Source organism: Lutra lutra, chromosome 2 (assembly GCF_902655055.1).
Source record: "Lutra lutra chromosome 2, mLutLut1.2, whole genome shotgun sequence".
Taxonomy (NCBI): Eukaryota; Metazoa; Chordata; class Mammalia; order Carnivora; family Mustelidae; genus Lutra; species Lutra lutra.
The window spans coordinates 6,844,037-6,858,004 of record NC_062279.1 but is presented as its reverse complement, the minus strand read 5'-3'; the positions used below and the strand labels follow the sequence as shown (position 1 = coordinate 6,858,004).

At 40.0% G+C, this 13,968-nt stretch overlaps 1 protein-coding gene across 2 annotated transcripts in view; it reads right to left on the bottom strand.

The window, feature by feature from the left end:
• The window catches only part of AGPAT5 (1-acylglycerol-3-phosphate O-acyltransferase 5), a 53,566-nt gene that overhangs the window by 19,423 nt on the left and 20,175 nt on the right, over positions 1-13,968 (bottom strand). Inside the window, exons 4-5 of one of the 2 annotated variants that reach the window (XM_047713788.1) lie at positions 11,997-12,086; positions 737-827 (exon numbers count right to left, since the gene is read on the bottom strand). In XM_047713788.1, the coding sequence (XP_047569744.1) occupies positions 737-827; positions 11,997-12,086 (181 nt within the window). The remainder of the gene's footprint in view (positions 1-736; positions 828-11,996; positions 12,087-13,968) is intronic. The other variant, XM_047713797.1, reaches the window with a different exon arrangement.

Sequence of the window (13,968 nt, the reverse complement as noted above, 5' to 3'; positions counted from 1 at the left end):
ATCATATACTAATTCACAGCCAATCATTAAAGGCAACTTTGAGAACACAGCACAGCCACTGTTTTCTGTTTATATTCCAAATTAGTGAAACTGAATAGGTTATAGGTATATTAGTTATCCAACTTTCTAAAACACAGATACTAAGAACATTCCTGTTATTGGGGACATTTGTAACTTCTAAGTACTGTGAACCAACTTTGCATCACATTCTCCAGTAGGAACTTGACATACTTCTAATGTAATTCGTCCACAAAGGCAGTCATAGGTATACCTCTGAGGTACTATGTCCCAAGAGATGAGGAGACAAGCTGAGTCCATGAGGCAACTCGCACCCACATAGCTGACGGACGTCAGAGTTGGGACTCTAGCCCAGGTATGTCAGCCCACAGAACGGAGACTCTTTCCATCACACAACCCACAATGGAGAAAAAGCTCCACAATCTGGTACCCAGATTTTCACTAAATCCATGGCACTGGAATATGTATTTTAGCAAGGCCTCGAATTTAATCTCTCATATATATATATATATATATATATATATATATATATTAGCATGCCTATGAATTAATGAAAAAACTTCATTTCCAAAGAGATGATACATATATTCACTGAAGAAATGAACACATTAACTCATTTCCATTGCTGTAAGACATAAATATCCTCTCCAGGAACAAAAATGAAAAAGATATTTATTTTTAAAAATTATTTTTCAAGTATAGTCAAGTTTTTACTTACCTTCTTGAGCAGCAAATGTTTGACTAGCTGAAATGACTTTTGTTAGTTCTGGATTATACCTTGTTCCCTCTGGAAAAATCACAAGATACATCTGTGAAACATAAAGAAATTTGGTTTGTTTTGTGTGAGCTTTTTTTGTTGTTCTTGTGAACCTACCAGTGCCAACCCTATTCATGCTAAGAGAGTACATTCTATGGTAGGAAAAATGTATATTCGCTTTACATGTGACCTTCATTTCAAGCAGAGCAAACAAAATGCAAAAATGCAATTAAAGCTTAGCATGAATTATATTTAAAACACAGTCATACATTCACTGGTAAGTCAATCATTAAGACTCTAACAATGTTTCTAATTACACACCAATATTCATTAATTAAAAATTTGCCCGTGAAATTCTGACTCATTTAAAGCCTCAATTAGTTAAAGACCTTTTCCCCCTAAGATTCTGAAAAATTACATTTTTAAAAGGTGCAAATTTTAGACATTAGTGTCCCTAACTATTAATAATAAAAGCTTATCTCATCCAAAGCAATATCTAAATTTCCACAATATAAAATGTAGTAAGTATTCACATTTCAAAAGATTCCCACTATTCTTATTTTACACAGCTCCCTTAATGCATTTTAAATAATTCAATTTATAAGCAGCTTCACAAATTGAAATAATGCACTTATAAAGGAGAAAGCTGGATGTTTACTAAATAATCAATTAGTTTAAGTTTTTACTTTTATCTGCTTGGGAAAATAAAGACAGAAACAGTGAAACTATACAATGAGAAACTCCTAACTTTATAAGTGAGTTACCCAAAGTATATCGACATTGTTACTTGATAGCCAGAACACACAACTGAGGCATTTGTAGCAAATCTTTTCAAATACAAACAGAATACAGGAACACAGGAATAGGAGGATAGCAGGAAAGAAAATTATGTTCCTTTTATCCAACCTCATCTGATTCCAGGTGATGCTGTCCATCTACATATCTGGTACAGACCCATTCCCTTATCTAAATGGTCTAGGATTATCAAACTCCTACATAATAAATTTATGGGAGAGTTCACATTTTTTCATTAGATTAACATGATTAATCTCTTCTAAACTTTCACCTGAAAAACTTGTATTAATGGCAGCTCTACAATTCTTCATTTTCAACTTCCCTGAAAATACATGCATTTTTTATTCATCCATGTAAATTGTCTTTAGAACCCACTATCGTTGCCTAACTTAGAAGTTAACAGATTTCTATGTATCCTAACATTTGATAAGAAAGATTAACCATAGCTGCCATAAAAATGTAGAAAAATGAGTAAAATTAAAAATTAGTTCCCAAACCCACAAATTCATTATCATGAGAACATATATCAGCTTATGGGGCAACTGGCTCACTCGGCTCACTCGGCAGAGCACAGGAATCCCCACTGTGGGGTCATAGGTTCCAGCCCCACACCGAATGTAGAGGTTACTTTAAAAAATAATAATTTAAAAAATAAAATCTTTAAATAAGTGAACTTTGTAATCAAAGCCATGAAAGCAATTACTGATGATTTTTAGCTTTTAGTTCAAGCATTCAAAAATAAAGTGATTCAAGATTTGAATGGTTATTAATAATTCATGTGGTATTATTTTCCCATTTCTTATACATTTCATTAAAAAGAACACTGATGGCCAACAAGAAAGCAAGAATGAACAATTTTTTCAGGGCTCATTCAAAAAGTATTTCTTATACACCTATTACGTGCCAGGTACCATGGAGGATGATGATATAGATACAGTCTTTGGAGACAAGTGAGAAAAAAGTATATTAAACAAATTCTATAATTACACTTCTGTGACTGTGAAGAAAAAGAGCAAGATGTTATGAAGGAGAATTACAAGAGGATAACTGGAGTGAATGATGGGTCTGAGACCTAAAGAATGCTAACAGAATAAGTGCTTTCACCAATAGATGGGGAACAAGGCAAGGACGCCTACTCTCACCAGTGCTAGTCAAGGCTGTACTAGAGGTTCTAGCCAGGGCGCTAAGGCAAGACAAAGAAACAAGAGGCATCCAGATTAAAAGAAAGAAGTAAAACTGTATTTATACACAAATGGCATGACTGTTCATGTAAAAAATCTAAGAAATATTACTATTTTTATTGTTGCTAAATAATAAGTCTAGCAAGGTTACGGAACAAAAAGTCAATAAACTGAATGTTTAGATACTAACAATCATAAATAAAATAAAAAATAATGTCATCTACAACAGCATCAAAAAACATGAAATTAAGAATTTATTTCAGCAGATGTGGATACCTTTGGCAAAAGATGAGTAAATCTGTGTAGTTAAAAGCCACAAAACGCTACTGAGAGACATTAAAGAGGACCTAAATAAACACTGTGTTTTTGGATCCAAAGATCCAATATTGTTATGACAGCAATTCTTCCCAGAATGATCTATAGATTCAATGCAATTCAAATTAAAAAAACCCAGCAAGCTTTTATGCAGAAACCGACAAGCTGATTTTAGAATTTATACAGGAAATGCCAAGGACCTAAAACAGCCACGCAGCTTTGAAAAAGAATAAATATAGAAGATTTAACCACACCAGATTTCAAAACTTATCATAATAAAGCAAGAGTAATCAGGATAGTGTGGTAGAGGCATGGGGATACCCAGATGGATTAGTGGAACAGAATAGATGGCTCAGAAACAGACACATATGTATGCAATCCCTTTATTTCAAACAACGGGGAAAAGAATGACCTTCTCAGTAAGTGGTGATGGATGTCCATATTTGGACACAAAAATCCTCACCTTACACCATATACAAAAGTTAACTTGAAATGGGCCACAGACCTAAATGCAAACTAAAACTAAAACTTTCAAAAGAAAAACAAAGAAGAAAATCTTCGTATCACTGAGTCTGGCAAACCCTTTTACAGTAGGACAGAAAAAGCAGAAATTTTAGGAAAGAACAATAAATCAGACTTCAGCAGAATTTTTTAAACTTTTGTTAAGACTCTGTTATCATATGAAAAGGCATGTCACTGATGCAAAGAAAGACCCGTAAAGGGGCACCTGGGTGGCTCAGTGGGTTAAGTCTCTGCCTTCGGCTTAGGTCGTGATCTCAGGGTCCTGGGATCGAATCCCAAATCTGGCTCTCTGCTCAGCACGGAGCCTGCTTCCCCGTCTCTGCCTGCCTCTCTGCCTACCTGTGATCTTTCTCTCTGTCAAAAAAAGAAAAAAAAAAAAAAAAAGACTCGTACAGGAACATTCTGAGGGTTACATTTTAACAGCCGCAAACTGGCCGCCACTGCGCAAAGCAGATGACCTTCTGCAGGGAATCATACACACAAAGACTGCAACTAGAGAAAGAATACAGAAGAGTCTGACTACTCGGCTGCAACCTCCAGACTCCACTTTCAGGCCCTGAGAGCTGGGATAAATTCCTTATCCTCTCTGTGCCTGAGGCTTCTTGTCTGCAGGAGGAAAGGATGGTTGCACCTCACCTTCAAGAGCTACGGTAATGATAGCAAGTGATAATTTATGTAGTCTAATTAGCGTGCGCTTGGCACAAAAAATACTGCAACTTGCTATTGTTAAAATGAGGACAGATGTGCTTTCCCAATGTGAGACGACGCATCGGGGCAAAGGGGAGCGACAGGAGCTGCGCAGCGGCCTCGAGCCTTCCCCGGAATCAGCTCCGCACACTGTATTCCCAAGAACGGCCTCTGAAGGCCACATGGCCAAAGCAGGGCTCCTCATCCTAAGGAGCGCTGAGCATGCCACAGAGCACACACGCAGAGTCATGATTCTAAAGTAAAACTTTTCTCCTCCTTCAGCTGTTCGCACCTGTTAACTTCCTCACCGCCGCTTTCACACGCCGACCAGAAAGGCAGAACTCTTCTGCTGTTCCCATGGAGATGGAGAAGGTGGCAACAGAGGAGGGGAAGGACGAAACATGAGGAATCAGGGCAAGAAAAGAACTCCGGGGTGGTGTGACATCTCTGGACCAACTTCTCAATCCAGGAAAACCCCTGCTCGAGGACAGGGAGGCCCCAAGGATGACAGAAATTAACTGGCACACAGTCACGACAAACCGAAGTATGTACAAGGTTATTGCCACTGTTCACAGAATCTTTTATTCTGCTAAATTTTCATTTGGAAGGAACCAGAGATTCTGTTTTCTTTAATGAGGACTGACTTTGCATCTAAGATCTCTAGTCAAGATGTGGGGCACCATTCTAAATGTAGACACTTCCGCCTCTAGTGGAAATCAGCAAGCTATTTCATACTAAAATTCCATTCAGAAAGAAAAGAGAAATTAAGAAAGAAAGAAAAGAGCTATTTAAGGATTTGAAATATACTCCTATTGCAACCATCATCAATTGATGACTTTCTGTTAAAAACAGCCTTTCCTCCATGCTTTCGATAAGTTAATTTACTTTTAATTGAGCCTGTTTCATTCCCAAAGGAAGACTGAAGATAGCTGTGAGCAGGAAAGGAAGTACGTGAAAATGTCAAGCATTGTGTGGCAGTCTCTTTATATTGTTTCCTTCCCCTCTGGTTTTTAAAAATTCTGTCTAGTTAACTAAAGAGTTTCAAAGCAGGCACATTTATATGGAAAAGATATCTCAGAACTTAATATACTTTGATTAGCTAGACATCTCTTAATTACTGCTTTGGCTTTAAATAAAATCCATTTCATATTTAGACGTACAGAATATAAACAAGATAGTTCATCTCTGCTTTCTTCCCCCCAAATTAATCCAGTCTAGCAAATCACAACTGTTAAAAAGGGTTTACAATTACAATCAGAAACATTCAACTCATCAAAAATTCCATTATACATTTACAGAGGGAAAAATGCAAAAAAAGTGATGGGATATAAAGTAACAATTTCCTTCCTCAAAGAGCTTATTATTTAAGTATGGAAGTGCTACACATATGATCAGAAAACAATTACAAAGTCACACAAATGCATACATGAATGTAGCAGGCAGAATAATGTCAGCTCCCCAAAATGTCCACATCTGGATCTTTAGAATCTGTGAATACATTACAGAACATGGCAAGGGGGTTGAAGACTGCTAGCACTGGACTGAGAGATAATGACATCAGCCTAGAATGTCCAGGCGGGGCCAATGTCATCGCAAGGGTTCTAAAGATGAAAGGGGGAGGCAGAAGAGTCGGAACCAGAATGATGGCTGCAAAAAAGGAACAGAGCAGCCATTGCTGGCTTTGAAGACAGAAAGAAGCCATGACTTAGGGAATGCAGGCAACCTCTAGAATCTAAAAGAGGCAAGAAAATGGATTCTCCCTTAGAGTCTCCAGAAGGGACCTCCACCCCAATGACACCACAATTTTAGTCCAGTGGGATCCATTTTGCACTGCTTATCTCCAGAATGGTTAAAATAATACACATATGTTGTTATTTTTCCTAGATGTCTAAGGGTATGATTGACAATAAAAATTATACACATTTGAGGTATATAATGTAATGTCTTAATATACACAGACATTGTGAAATGATTACCACAAAGTAATTAACCTATCCATCACTTTGCATAGTTACCATATTTCTTTGTGTGTGTTAAGAACACTTAGAATCTACTCTTTTTAACAAATTTCAAGTATACAATATAGCATTATTACCTACAGGCACCACGCCATACTGTATGTCCTCAGAACTTACTCCTCCTGTAACTGAAAGTTGGAACCCTTTGACCTATATATCCCCATTTCTGCCAATCCCTAAGGCCCTGGTAAACCACTGCTCTACTCCCCAGTTCTATGAATTCCACTTTTTAAAATTCCATATGTAAGTGAGACTATGCAGTACTTGTCGTTCTAGGATTTATTTCAGTTACTGTAATGCCCTCGAGGTTCACCCACATTGTCATAAATGACAGAACTTCCTTCTTTTTTAACACTGAAAAATATTCTATTGTGTATACATACTACATGTTTTTTATTCACTCATTTGTTGACGGACATTCAGGTTATCTCCACACCTGGCTATTGTGCATAATGCTGCAGTGAATATGAGGGCAGGAAATAATCCTATTTCCTTTGAATATATACCTGGAATGGAATTGCTGGATATGATATTTCTACTTTTAATCTTCTGGGAAAACTCCACTCCATTTTTTGTAGTGGGTGTACCAATTTATAGTCCTGTCAACAATGTCTAAGAGTTCTCTAAGTCGTCAACCAACCCTTAACTTTTGAGAACTATTTAAGAACAGTCACTGTAACAGGTGTGAGGTGTTAATCTCATTATAGCTGTGCCTGGCATTCCCCTGCTGATCGATGAGTGAGGTTGAGCACCTTTTCATAGAACTGTTGGCATTTTATGTCTTCTTTGGAGAAACGTCTACTCAAGTCCTTTGCCCAAATAACTCAAAATTGAGTTATTTGGTCTTTCTTTTTTTGTTGCTGGGCTGCATGTTAATCTTAAAAATTAGCATCAGATATGTCATTTGCAAATATTTTCTTCCTTTCTGCAGGTTGTTTTTCATTTTGTTATTCTTTCCTTTGCTGTGCAGAAACATTTAGTTTGACGTGGTCCTACTGACTTATGTTTGCTTCTGCCGCCTGTGCTTTTGCGTAGTGAGTTTGCGGTGAGCTGTTACAGCAGCAGCTGGAAACGCCACAATATGCATAACTTTCAAGCATGTTACTTAATCCTAGCTACCGAATGAATTATTAACAGCTGTAACATATAAAGGAAACAAGCTTAAGAAGTTAAGTGACTTGTGCAAGGTAACAAAGTTTACATGGCAGACCTGAGATATGACCCCAAATCTGGTCTGGCCTCAAGGCGACAAGCACTCCTGGCAGCGACAGTCTGTAATTCAGCACTGTTGCGCGAACATCGAAAAGCTAGACTTGTGCCCTGGAAAAACAGAAAGTTCTCTGGTAGCCCAAAGTAAAAGACTAGGTTATTTGAACGAGCCTTCCTAATGAAAATTTTAAAAGCTGGATATAACATCATTTAAAGAGTATCAAAGAGCTGAAAAGATAAAAATCAAAGCCCAAAGACCTTCTAATAAGAGTGAAAAGAAGTTGGGACACCTGGGTGACTCAGTCGGTTAAGTGTCTGCCTTCAGCTCAGGTCATGATCCCAGGGTTGTGGGATGGAGAGTCCCACATTGTGCTCCTTGCTCAGCAAGGAGCCTGCTTCCCCTCCTGTCTGCCGCTCCCCCTACTTGTGCTCTCTCTCTCTCAAAAAAAAAAGGAGTGAAACGAAGTAAAGGGAATACCAAAGATTATATTCTTAGGGCAAAAGGAAACCAAAAGTCAATCAGTCTCACATGGATTTGCAACTTTAGTCCAGTTAACCTCAAGTTCAGAATTCGGTCTGGGTGGGCTCACAGTGAAGAAGCCTTAAGGGGCACAGCTAAACAAAGGCAAATATTCTCTGGAGGAAGGCACTTTTTACCCTTTGAGTTGATTTCTACAGATAATTTTCCAAATAAAGTTAACCAAGCACGTAAGGAAAGAAAGTACCATGAGCAAGAACTGGCAGAAAATGACAGGGATTCACATACTGACATTACTAAATACATATCTACTCAATACAACTTTTAAATGATGCCTTCAGTATTTAAAGAAACAAAATCTGAAGATTAAATCAAAAATAACATGGGCACCTGGGTGTCTCAGTTGTTAGGCATCTGCCTTCAGCTCAGGTCATGGTCCCAAGGTCCTGGGATCGAGTCCAGCACTGGGCTCCCTGCTCAGCAGGAAGCTGGCTTCTCCCTCTCCCACTACCCCTGCTTATATTCCCTGTCTCTCTCTCTCTCTGTCAAATAAATAAATAAAGCAAAAATAACAGATTTGATAATAACCATACAGTACAGCATACCATGAAAAATACAAAATAAAGTTAAAAAACAGGTATTAAAAGGATTTATGGTATAGTGGATTGCATCTTGAAACAAACAAATAAAAAAGGACATTAGAAAAACTAGAGAAATTTGAATAGTCTGTAGTTCAATTAATAGTATGACACCAATGTTTCTTTCTTAGTTTTGACAAACGTACCATGGTTCGGAAAGATGTTAACATTAAATGCTAACATTAAGACTAGGTGAAGAATAAATGGGAAATTCTGTACTATCCATGCCACGTTTTTGTAGATCTAAAATCATTCCAAGTTTTACAACACATTAACAAAAGAACAGGACGAGGCTTCCATTTAGGACAAAGATATTACAAGAGTATCTCTCCAATGTAAAAACAAACAAACAAACCAGAAAAACAACAAGCTGAACCCTTCAGAGTTGAAGTTGCAAGGCAACAGCTCACCTGGACATCTAAAAGAAGAAAGGCAATTCAGAGAGAGGAGATGCATGCACGCATTTACCTGGGGCAAATGCCAACAGCTGGCAAAAACAAGATTTAGTTAAAATTTTAAGCTGCAAAGGCTAAGCTGGGCTAGTTCAAAAGAAGAAGCCCTGAGGGCTACAGACACAGGATAATTCACCACAACTCAGAAGATCTACTCTACAACCACACTTTACACACACACACACCCCACATACACACACAAACCAAAAAGAAAAAAAAGAGAAATTGAAAAAGAAGAAAAAGTCCGGGCCAGGGCAATGTCCTGCACACTCATCCTGGTGATGACGATGACAACGATGATCATGATGGAAGGCTTCAGGGAGGAGAGAGCCAGTGCTGGGAAGGCACGAAGCCCAGCTGAGAGCCTTCTCCTCTACCTTTCCTGCAGAACATTCTTAAACTCTCAAGTGATGAAAACCCAGTGCGGCTGGGAGATGTGTACAGCAGGTTAAAACTCTCTGCTGAGAATGGGGCAGGAACACATCCTGGGCACAGATGTAGGAGGGGGAGCAAGGCAGGATCAGAGAAGGCTGCACCCAAGACCTCCCTGAGACAGACAACAAGCCACCCCTCCCCCTCTCTGCCTCCTTCTCCCTCCCAACCCTCCTCCCCTCCAAACTAGCAAGAATCCAGAGGACATTGTTGGGGGACGTGCAAAAAGGAGACTCTAAGTGTAGCGCCAAAAACTGTGTGTGGAACAGGAACTGAGAAAAACTCTCCAGCAAAACATCTCTGGCCCTATACACATAGTAAAGAACGCTACAATAATTTGAAGTTTCTGAGAAAAATTATTTCAACAGTAAAACCCAAGTCAATACAACGCCTGACCAAACTGGCTCAAGCCCTCTGGAAGCCTCGAAAAAAGACCAGTGTAGCCATTCTCAGATATAAAGACTACTTCAGTCTCAACTATTCTACTCAAGAGGCCCAACGTTCAACAAAATCATAGGAGTTATTTAAAAAGTGAGATAAAGCAGTCCGAAGAGACAGAGCAATCAAAAATTTCAGGATCAGATATAGCAGGGATGTTGTAATTATCACATGGGGAATTTCAAGTACATGCCAGCCACATCATAAAGGTTACAGCAGAAAAGGAGGTCAATCCTCGTCCTCAGACGGCTGCCGTTAGCACAGATGTGCACACCAGGAGATAGAATCCAAGGAAATTCTGGGAATGAAAAACAGGAACAGAGATGAAGAAGGCTTCTAAGTGGCGCCACCAGCAGGCGAAGCCAAGAGAACCATCAGTGAGCGGGAAACAGATCAGTGGGTATTAGCAACACTGTAACACACCAGTGAAAGAGAGTGGAAAAAAAAAAAATAGAAAAAAGCATCCAAAGACTGGGGAACAAATAGCCCCAAAGATGTGTAACTGGAGAAGAAAGAGAGAACAGGACAGGAATAACATTTACAGAAATAAGAGCCAGGGATGTTCCAAAATTAATGACAGACACGAAGCCAAAAGTCTAAGTTCAGAGAAGACCAAGCAGAACAAATAGGGAGGGAAAAAGAAAAAGAGCGCGCTAAGATGCACAGTACTTAGAGTGTTGCAAACCAAAACCAAAGAGAAACTTGTGAAGGTAGCCAGAGAGAGAAAACACATAACACAGAGGAGGCGGTGGGGGGAGCCAGAGAGAAAAACACCTAACAGAGAAGCTGGGGAAACTGCATATAGAACGCTGAAATCCGTGTAAAGAGGGGACTGTCCCCATCTGTCTGGCACAGATGACTGTCTACAGAATAGCCAAGAAACCAACTGGCAGCTCCCCTGCCTGGGATGGCACACAGCCAGAAGGCAGCAGAGGGACGGACTCTCTAATGTGTAAGTCACTGCTGAAATTTAAAATTATTTTTTGAAAAGACAGTAAATATACATATTGCCAATCTATTCTGTCTTGTGGCGATCTATAAACAACAGCCCCCGTTCTGCCCAATATACCAAATCGTTCAGAGTAAACATATCTTTCAAAAGGCTACACTGTGTTCTCAAGGGTAAGCAGTAATGGGCTCAAGGGGCAGTGTTTATCTCACCACATTCTACACCACCTCTTCCCCAAACGATGCATCGTCATAAGGTCGACACAGCCAGACGAGGTTCCTAAGCAAAACTCTTGGCCATTAGGGCACCTCATCAGCCGACTGTGGAGACTCGTCTTTAAATATGAGCTCGGTGCTACCTATGGGCGCTAGTGAGGAGAGGAAAAGAGAAGGGCAGCCAGAGAGAAAACAAAAGGGAGGAGGAGCAAAAAAAAAAAAAAAGAGAGAGAGAGAGAGCGAGCACGAGGGGGGGTAAATAACAAAACTGTAGCCACGAGCCAAGGCACTGAGCGCTGGTGACCAAAGTGCAAGCAGTGGCTGTGAGCAGGTGCTCTGCCCTCGGTGGGCCCGGGGCAAAGCCACTGGGTAGCAGTTAGCATTCTTCGAAGAGGATACCAAGATGCCTTTTCCAGGGAGCAAGTTTTCATAACCAATATTTTCACTGAATGATTCTTTATTTAGATATTCATACCTTTTTTGAAATAACTGAATATACACAAGCAATCCAAATTTATACTGACACACAGAAAAGTTGTTCCTTCTCAAACTACACGTGATACTGGAGAGCAGCAGTGAGCAGCGGAAGTGCAGGGTCGCGGGTGTGGTCTGGACTTCCAGCCTCAGGCCGCAGACACCCACCGTTCTCCTCGGTCCTCTGGGAGGTCCTTCCTGGCCCCCCGCGAAGGACGGAACCATCGGCAGCCTCCTCCGGGGCCGAAAGCAGCCGCTCACCTACACGGACACGGTGTGTACTGCCTCAACAAAGCTCCCAATCATTTACTGCCCACGGGATAACACATTTCCAAAACAATTCTTCAGTTCTAATTTAGTTCTTAGACGAAACACTGGGAATTGATATGGAAAACGGTAAGAAGGAGCATGATCTTACTGGAGTTCCTGCGTTCATGTACCTCTGCAGTTTGTTTCTCATGTCCTTTTCGTTAAATTTGGCACTTCGCTTTACATAGATCCCTCCGTGCTGCCGCATTTAAAAAAAAAAAAAAAAAGGTGGAGGAAATAATTTACTATTTAAACATCCAATGGCCGGTCATCAAAAAGGTAACTTTACTCCCCAAAAGAATAAAATTACATTTTAGGACTTAAACTGTATTTAATATATTCAAATATTAGCACCTCACAAACGTTGAACTGAAAGCTGTCCTGGGGGTCAACATAACTGACATAAAAACCACATGCTACAGGACACTCGAAAAACACATGGGCACTCTCTTTTGTTGACAGTTAAAAACGCTTTCATTTTTTAAAATAAAAAGCTTGATCAGTAACGTAATTCTTAGCTCTCAATTTTTCCAATGACATAGAATCACTAAAAGTGTCCTTAAAATGTCAATACTCATGGTCTTTAGGGATTTTTAAAACTGTCCCAGCTACAGGTGTTAATGTAGCATGGTTATGAACTCAACTGTGTTCCCCCAAAATTTATATGTTGAAGCCCTAACCCCCAGTGTGACGGTATTCAGAGACAGGGCATTTAAGAAGGTAATCAGGTTAAACAAGGTCTTTAAGGGTGGGCCTGAATCGAGATGAAGACGTTAGGACACCGACAGGCATATGTGCAGAGGAGAGACACAGGAAGAAAGCAGTTGACTGTAGGCCAAGAAGAGAGGCCTCGGCAAAAACCAATGCCAGTAACACATTGATCTGGCGCTTCCAGCCTCTAGAGCTGTGGGGAAACACGTATCTGTTATCTAAGATCCAACCTGTGGTATTTGGTTAGGGCAGTCCTAGCCAACTAACACAGGCACGGTCCTGCCAATTAAGAGATCCTTCATGAAACTTCCTAAGTGTATGTCACCAAAACTTTGCATCAAGTTCACATTATCTGCACTTGTCTGTGCTAATTTGAACTCCTCTGTAAAATAAACCAACTGGCTGAATTTTATTTCGTCTTAACCAAGAATATGAGTAAAAGGAAATGCACAGATAGGAGCAAGGAGGGGACTGTAGAGAGACCCTAAAGAGGAAAGGAAGCAAGGGAGCCCTCCATCTTGATGGTGGTTCCTTCCAGATAGAAACTGGCATGCCTGACTGCAGAGGAAAAACTCCAAGTGCTCTACAGAAAGTATGTCACTGTTAGCCCAAGTAAGAATAGATTCATTCTTTATGCAACCTTTAGAATCAAAAGCCACAGCATGCGTATACCACAACGTAAAATTTCCCCAAGCTGTAGTGGACGTGATGCCTACTCTTTACATACTAGTTCTCGCCGTCATTGAATTTGCTTCTTAAAGTCTATTTTAGTTCAAAAGCACCTGGGTTCCTCCCCAGGTATATGGAGGCTATGGAAGTGAAGGCCAGATATCTTTCCTTACAGAACTTAAAAACTAGTGGGGAAGTGAAATATGTATACAAGTGCGATACCAAGAGAATCTGGTAAGTGTAATAATAAAGGGAACCCAAGACAAAAGCAGGGTGGAGGGAACCGCCAGGCTCAGGAAGGGTTTCCTAATCGCAACTAAACTGGGCCTTGGAGACAGGAAGGCATACTACCTTGAACTAAACAACAGCCTGAAGAAGGACAGGGAGGGAGAAACCGATTCAGGCTAGAAAAAGAAAGGTGGGCTGCAGGGAGACAGGGCACGGTGGAGCGTGAATGCCACGCACGGGAACTGGCACGTGATACAGTTGAGAAACACACACTTGGAGCAGGTCAGTGGCCTGACCAAATGTATGCTGGAGAAGGAAATTAAGGGTATTTTGGAAAATATCATTTACTAAATGTTTGTTATGTACCTGATACTCATGCTCAACACGCTGTATTACAGCACACTATTTTTTAATATCCTACAGATCATAATTAAGTTTTACTATTAATTTCTTAAGGGAATCATCTATCAGAT